General features: G+C 52.5%; 4 protein-coding genes across 4 annotated transcripts in view; 2 read left to right on the top strand and 2 right to left on the bottom strand.

Annotated features, from left to right (window-relative positions):
• Nucleotides 1–512, top strand: part of PTSG_06814 (uncharacterized protein) — a 2870-nt gene extending 2358 nt beyond the window's left edge. Inside the window, exon 9 of the mRNA XM_004992157.1 lies at nucleotides 197–512. Coding sequence (XP_004992214.1) covers nucleotides 197–340 — 144 coding nt within the window. The 3' untranslated portion in view covers nucleotides 341–512. The remainder of the gene's footprint in view (nucleotides 1–196) is intronic.
• A 51-nt stretch (nucleotides 513–563) lies between these two features.
• Nucleotides 564–2899, bottom strand: PTSG_12490 (uncharacterized protein). The gene is made up of 6 exons (XM_004992156.1): nucleotides 2811–2899; nucleotides 2463–2668; nucleotides 2250–2342; nucleotides 1967–2031; nucleotides 1748–1798; nucleotides 564–1491 (listed from the first exon to the last, which is right to left on the bottom strand). Exons 1-6 carry the CDS (start codon nucleotides 2851–2853, stop codon nucleotides 720–722), a joined length of 1230 nt encoding a protein of 409 aa, XP_004992213.1. The 5' UTR covers nucleotides 2854–2899; the 3' UTR covers nucleotides 564–719.
• Nucleotides 2900–3516: 617 nt separating this feature from the next.
• Nucleotides 3517–5975, bottom strand: PTSG_06813 (uncharacterized protein; the record flags this gene model as incomplete). Its single annotated transcript, XM_004992155.1, has 9 exons — nucleotides 3517–3582; nucleotides 3769–3886; nucleotides 4080–4113; nucleotides 4303–4444; nucleotides 4660–4719; nucleotides 4930–5021; nucleotides 5254–5309; nucleotides 5519–5681; nucleotides 5930–5975. 9 exons carry the CDS (start codon nucleotides 5973–5975, stop codon nucleotides 3517–3519), a joined length of 777 nt encoding a protein of 258 aa, XP_004992212.1.
• A 560-nt stretch (nucleotides 5976–6535) lies between these two features.
• The window catches only part of PTSG_06812 (arginine kinase), a gene marked incomplete at its 5' end in the record, with an annotated part of 4739 nt that continues 4500 nt past the window's right edge, over nucleotides 6536–6774 (top strand). The window contains one exon of the mRNA XM_004992154.1: nucleotides 6536–6569. Within this exon, the coding sequence (XP_004992211.1) occupies nucleotides 6536–6569 (34 nt within the window). The remainder of the gene's footprint in view (nucleotides 6570–6774) is intronic.

Here is a 6774-nt window from a genome sequence, read left to right as displayed (position 1 = left end):
TGTGTGTGTGTGTGTGTGTGTGTGGGTGTGTGTGTGTGGTGTGTGTGTGTGTGTGTGTGTGTGTGTGTGTGTGTGTGTGTGTGACGTGTGTGTGGTGTGCGTGTGACGTGTTTGTTCGTGGTGTTTCATCATTTACGACTGGTTCTTTTCCCTCATCCACCACCACCACCACCACGTTCACGCCGCGCGACTGCAGATGAAATCGCGGGTGCACGGTGACCTGTATGCGGGGCTGCAGGATCTCGCCATTGTTGGCGGCACGACGCTGCTGCCGCTGCTCAAGAAGGCCGTGCACGACCGCACACGCGCCATGCTCCCCTGCCTCGGGCCTGCCGCATGACGCGCGGGGGCTGTTGTGTGCTGTGTGTGTGTTTGTGTGTTTGTGCTTCTTCGTTTTTGTGTGTGTTTGTGTGCGTTTTCACTCTATCTCTCTCTGTTTCTGTACGTGCTTGAGCATCTTCGTGTGCATCGCTCTCGATTCACATTCCAACTCGTGTAAACAGTCAACCCGATCAACTGGCCACATGTTGCAATCAAACAACCTTCACACACACACTGTTACGGCAAGGTCGATCGATTTAATCCGCTTGTAAAGTCAATGTGTCAAGTGTAACGTAACTCGTGGGGCGCACACATATGTACACGGCCTAGTTCATCAAAGCGTCATCCTCAGCATAACGACAACAAATGCAATCGCACGTCACACCACCAATCTTTCATCACTCAGCTTTCTTGTCTGCCTTGTCTTTCCTCTTCTTCTTCTTACCCTTTGTGCTTGCGTCTTTCGTCGTCTTGCCCTCAGCGCTACCACTGGTCTTCCCTTCACCCTTTGGTCCTTTCTCTTTCTGCTTATCCTTCTTGCCTTTGTCCTTCTTTCCTTTCTTCGTGTTCTTGTCCGTCTTGCAGCCGTTCTCCTTCACCTCTTCTGCCTCCGCACCTTTGCTCTTGTTCTGCTTCTGCTTCTTCTCCTTTTTCTTCTTCTGTTGCTTCTGTTGCTTCTCTTTCTCTGCATCCTGCTTGCTCTGGTCTTGTGTACTCCTCCCTTCCTTCTTGTCCTTCTTCTTCTCTTCCTTCGCCTTACTCTGCTTCTTCTTGTTCTTCTTCTTCTTCGCTACTGCTTCCTCTCCACCAGCATCGTGTTGCTTGGTCCTCTTTGCCCGTTTGCTCTTCATTTCACCGTCGCCATCACCATCGTCGTCATCACCACTTCCTTTCCTCTCCTCCTCCTTCTTCGCCTTCTTCAATTTCTTCTTGTCCTTCCTCTTCTTGTCCTTGTCTTTCTTCTCCCTTTTCTCCTTCTTTGCTCGCTTGCTCGCATGCCCATCTTCATCCCCACTGCCACCACTACTGCTGCCACTGCTGCTACCGCTGCTTGTGTGCTTGCCTGCGCCGTTCCCCTGCACACCGGCACCCCGGCTCTTCGCCATCTTCGCCTCGGCCTCCTCCAGCCGCTTCAGTTTCCCGCCAAGACCCAGCCCGTGACGCGCAGCCCTGGCAGCGTGGTGTGTGTGTGTGTGTGTGTGTGTGTGTGTGTGTGTGTGTGTGTGTGTGTGTGTGTGTGTGAACACGTGTGGTTGTGAGTGAGACAGAGAAACAAAACAGCAAAGGGAGAAGGTGTGTGAATGGATCTGCGTTCTTGTCGCCACGTATGCGCGCCGCTCCCATGCTGCTGGACTGCATCATTAGTGCCACGCATCAAAACACCGCACGCTCCTCGCCACACGCACATACACACAATGACACGCACTTGTGGCCGGTGAGGCCGCCGCACGCCTTGAAGAGCTCTTCATCGCTGATCCTGAGTACCACACGCACACATAACACCAAGCATGGTGAGGGATTCTTTCCCACGCACACTGACACGCGCAAGCACACACGCACACATATGCATACAGAGTACACGCACAGTGACGAGCACACACATGCATACAAGAGTACACACATATGCACACACACCACTACTCACGCCATGGAAAAGTCCCTGTCCTTCTTTTCCTGGACAATCTCGGTGTCATCGTCTTTGTACTTGGCCTGTAAAGTTCACAGCATGGCACACAAGCAGCACCATTTGCAATCATCGGCGTGAGACACGCGTGTTGCTGCAACCACACTCCGATCCACGAACACAGCCAACGAACACACACCCACACACCCACACACCCACACACCCACACACACACACACACACTAACAAACATATACACACAAACACTCTTCACGAATGAACACACAGAATTGTGTTTGCTCACCTTGACGAACATGCCGTAGAACCTGGCCTTGAGCACTTTGCGCGGTTCTGATGTTGACAACTCTCCCAGTTCCTCCTTGCTCACCACTTTCACCTGGAGTCGCAAATAAACAACGGTCAGATCGCCAGCGCAAGTCAGCTCAATGCACACGCGCATATACACACACACACACACGTTCAAACAAGAGTTCGCTCTTGGTGTTGCAACACTCACCTCATCATCATCGTCGTCACTGTCGCCATTGCCTGCACTGCTGCCGTTGGAGATCTGGATGTTCTCTGCGGCGCGGTTGAAGGCGTGATCCCACCATGCAAACGTAAACTTTTCCTTGTCATCGCCGCCCAGCCCAGCCTTGTCAAACTTGAGTTTGGGCTTGATCGCATTGGCGCGGCCTTTGAACGTGCGTCCAAGTCCTTGGCCTGCCACAGTGTAAGGCAACATGTGTATGTGTGTGTGTGTGCGTGTGTGAATCCACAGCGTACGTAGCGACGTACGAGTCATACTCACACACACAGACAGACACACACAGACACAGACACAGAGACACACACGCAGACACACCTTCTTGCCAGCCTTGAGCACGAAGCAGCGCTCGCACATCCATATCCGTGCACGTGTGAGGTCAATTTTGCCTTTGTTCAAAAGTCAACTTTGCTGTCGTCTTTAGTGAAAATTGCACAGAATCGACAACTGCGGGTGGTGCGCTGCCACACAAAGGACACAGAACAGGCGCCATCCTGATGCATACCATCCTCACACGCTCCAGGCGCAGACGCCAAGACACGCAACACACGCCACAGAGACGAGTAAAGACAACTCAAAAAAAAAAAAAAAGCACTGGATGATAATCAACACAAACACACAAACAGGAGTTGTGGAAACAGCGAAGAGGTCAGGAACAGCAACAGCAACAACAACAACAACAACTTAAACAACAACAACAACAACAACCCAAAGGAACGACAAGCGTAGTGGGGAATATGCATGCATGTTTTGACGACAATAGACAAAGCAAGCAGTCAATTTCGAGTCGTTCACGCGGCAATTGGTTAGATAAACAAAGCAAACAAGCAAGCAAGAAGAGAGAAGAGAGAAGAGAGAAGAGAGAAGAGAGAAGAGAGAAGAGAGAAGAGAGAAGAGAGAGAAGAGAGAGATGCGCACATACACGCACGCACATACACTCACGCACATACACTCACGTGCACGCGCACAAGCTCACGCACGCACACAGAGTAGTTGGTCAACAGGACAGCGCCGACGTGCGGTGTCACTTGTTCTTCCTGGTCTTGGTTGTGCTGATGGGCTTCATCTTGAACGGCTTGTCCATGTTTGACTGCACGGGCGCATGGCCGTAACAGCAGAGAGCACGTGAGCGCAACAGTTCACTCAACAAGCGCAGAACAAAGTGGCAAAGAGCAGCGGTTCAAACCCAAGACCCAAGGTACAAGAAAGCAGTGAAACACACAGACACCCACACACGCAGGCACAACCCCCCCAACACACACACACGCACACGCACCGCGAGGAGAGTGAGGTCATCTTGAAGGTCGTGTGCGGGCAGCAGGAGATAGTCCGCTTGCCGGTACTTGAACTCACGACGCACCCGTCGCTTGGTTGGCTTTGGCTTGTTGGTTTTCCTTTCAAACGCGCAAAGCAAGCAAGCATGCGTTGAAGCGCACACAGGCACGTGTGAGTGAGTGTGTGAGGTTGACTAGATGCGCGCGCGTGTGTGTTTGTGCCTGTTGGGTGAGCCATGATTACAAGTCCTGAAAAACACACACACACAGACAAGACAGACAGAGGCGCCAAACACAGTACACTGCGACTCACTTTCCGTTCCTGCTCCTCAGCGTGCGCTTGGTGACTGCAATGCGAGAGGCAGTATCCCCAAACATGAATAGCAATCGAGCGGGAAGAACAGTGCACAGACGCATCGCGCAAAGCAGTTCAATGATCCAGCGCACGCAAACAACGCACACAAGCACGCGCGCACGCACACACAGCGCCTCTGCATACACATACACACAACCAACACCCCATACTCAGGACTCACTTCCTGGCTGGATGCCGGAGAGCTCTTGGGTGACGACGGTGATGGCGTTGTCGTCTTGGAGATCGGCCAGCGCGCTCTCAACGCCGTCAAGCGCATTGCGAAGGTCCGCCTCCAACTGCTGCCGACACGCCGCCAGCTCCTTCTGCACGTGTGTACGGGTGTGTGTGTGTGTGTCGCGTACAACGGTGTCAGTGAATGGCATCGTACAGTCAAGTAGCTACAACGCAACAACAGTAGCAGCAGCTACAACGCAACAACAACAACAACAACAACAACAACAACAACAACAACAACAACAGCAGCAGCAGCAGCAGCAGCAGCAGCAGCAGCAGCACACAGCGCAGCGAGGAACCGCACCTCTCGCTCGGCCTTTGCTCTTGCCACCTCCGCTTCAAACTCTTCCTCGATGTTCTCCGCCTAGTGCAAGATGTTCATGAGCACAACGGTGGCGAGGGCGGCAATGATGCGAAGGGTGAGCACATGCGCGAAGCAACTGCACAGAACACACTGTGACTGTGAAGATACATACACGTACACATACACACACACACACACACACACAAACACACACACACATATGCACTCGAACAGGCAACCCACCCAAACAAAACGAGCACCCTCACTCACAAAGCGCAACGCTGTCGAATCAAGGACTGCGGATAGCCTCTTGAACTCCTTTTCCTCTTCCTTCAACGCCTGATGGTACTCCGAGCTCTCTCCTGCATGTGTGCGCGTGTGTGGATTTGGATGAGCGGAGGCGTCAAGGCACAACAGCAAGGCAGGACCAGCCATCGAAAATTTGTTGGAATCATGGCGAAAATTAGGCTTGGTGAGGTTTTGGTGTCGCTGTCGCTGTCGCAACACGAGCAACCAGCCAGCGGCTGCAGCCATGACACCGCCACCAGCAGAAGCAGCCGCGGCTGCAGTTGTTGACCAGGGGTCCAGGTGTACCTTTGAGGGTGGCAATGATGGCCTTGATGCCGTCTTGCTTCTGGTGCTTGAATGCCCTGCATCGCACAGCCACAAACGCACACAAAACAGGAAGAAGCAGCAACAACAGCAGCACGAACGGAGATCATGGAACAATGTGCCTTGTGAGCAGCGTGTGCAGCTCACATGGCGCAAAAGCAGCTTCACACGTATGAAACAAACAAAGCAAGAACAGTGCATGCGCAAGAGAGCACAAGCCCATGCAGTGAACAACAAAGGAGCTCACTTGGCACGGTAGTCGATGAGGTTGGGGTCAGCGCGGAACACGTATGTGTCGAGGTTCTGCAGTGATTGCGGGCCGTCAGCGTTCTTGGCGCTGCTGGTGTTCTTTGCTTGCCTGCGTGCCCGCTTGCGAGGATGGGCCTGCAGCTGCTCATCAGCATGCGGATCTACCAACCAGCAAGGAAAGATGTGTGTGCGTGTGCGTGTGCGTGTGTGTGAATGTGTGCTCAAGGCGCAGTCCAAGTGAATGAAGTTACACACATCATGATGGCTGGCTGACTGGATGGCCTGCGCGTGCAGCTGATCAGGGTGTTGATGCTCTGCCAATCATGCCCACACACGCACACATGCACACACGCACAACATGATGAACCAGAACACACAGCACAACACAACACTACCCAGCACAACACACCTTCGGAGTCGGTGGAATGGCCCGAGTGCGCGTCTGGGCGAAACATGATGATGGTGTGCTGTCCGTGGTGTGATATGGACGAACGAAACGGACACGAGTGGAACAGAGAGTCAACACACCACACACACACACACACACACAAACAGACAGCCAACTGCACTTGGCGGCGTTGGCTGGCTGGGCTGCTGGGTTGTGGTTGGCGCTGCTGCTGCAAGCGGTGCTGATACTGTGGGTGGAGTGTTTGGTGCGGTGGAACGGTCGTTGTGGCGGCGGTGCGTTTGTGCAAGCGAGCAAGCAAGCGAAGGTTGGAAGGGGAAGAGGAACGAAGGCAAAAGCCCAAAAAGAAAGAGCGAAAGGAAAAAAATCTTCAGGAATTGTGCGGGTGTCCGGGAGAATTATCATAAATAATTTCAATAAAGAATAGTTGCCAAATCATCCATGGTTCCTCCAGCTTGTTGTTGTTGTTTTGGCGTTCAGTGGCGGGGTGTTGTTGTTGTGTTGTTGTTTTGTGCGCAGTGTTGTTGTTGTGTTGGGTTTGTCGCATTTCCTTATTCTTTTGTCTCGCGCTTGCCAACAGACCACTGGCTGTCGTCTCTCACCACCATCATGTCTTCCGCCATCCTTCGCTCCCTCGCTCGCGGTACGGACGGTCACGGGGGATGGAGTAGTGGGGGGGGGGGGGGTGTTGCTGTTGTTGTTTAAGTTGTTGTTGTTTAAGTTGTTGTTGTTGTTTAAGTTGTTGTTGTTGGTTGTTGTTTAAGTTGTTGTTGTTTAAGTTGTTGTTGTTGTTGTTTAAGTTGTTGTTGTTGTTGTTGTTGTTGTTGTTGTTGTTGTTGTTGTTGTTT

Source organism: Salpingoeca rosetta (genome assembly GCF_000188695.1).
Source record: "Salpingoeca rosetta unplaced genomic scaffold supercont1.17, whole genome shotgun sequence".
NCBI lineage: Eukaryota > Choanoflagellata > Craspedida > Salpingoecidae > Salpingoeca > Salpingoeca rosetta.
This window is presented reverse-complemented; position numbering and strand designations above follow the sequence as displayed.

Excerpts from the sequence above, each read along its gene's own strand:
- PTSG_12490 (XM_004992156.1), bottom strand. The coding sequence starts at position 2,853 with ATGGATGTGCGAGCGCTGCTTCGTGCTCAAGGCTGGCAAGAAG. Across the intron at positions 2,343-2,462 it reads GTGACGACGATGATGATGAG|GTGAAAGTGGTGAGCAAGGA; the intron begins GTGAGTGTTGCA and ends TTGCGACTCCAG. Across the intron at positions 1,492-1,747 it reads GGCGGCCTCACCGGCCACAA|GGCTGCGCGTCACGGGCTGG; the intron begins GTGCGTGTCATT and ends CCACGCTGCCAG.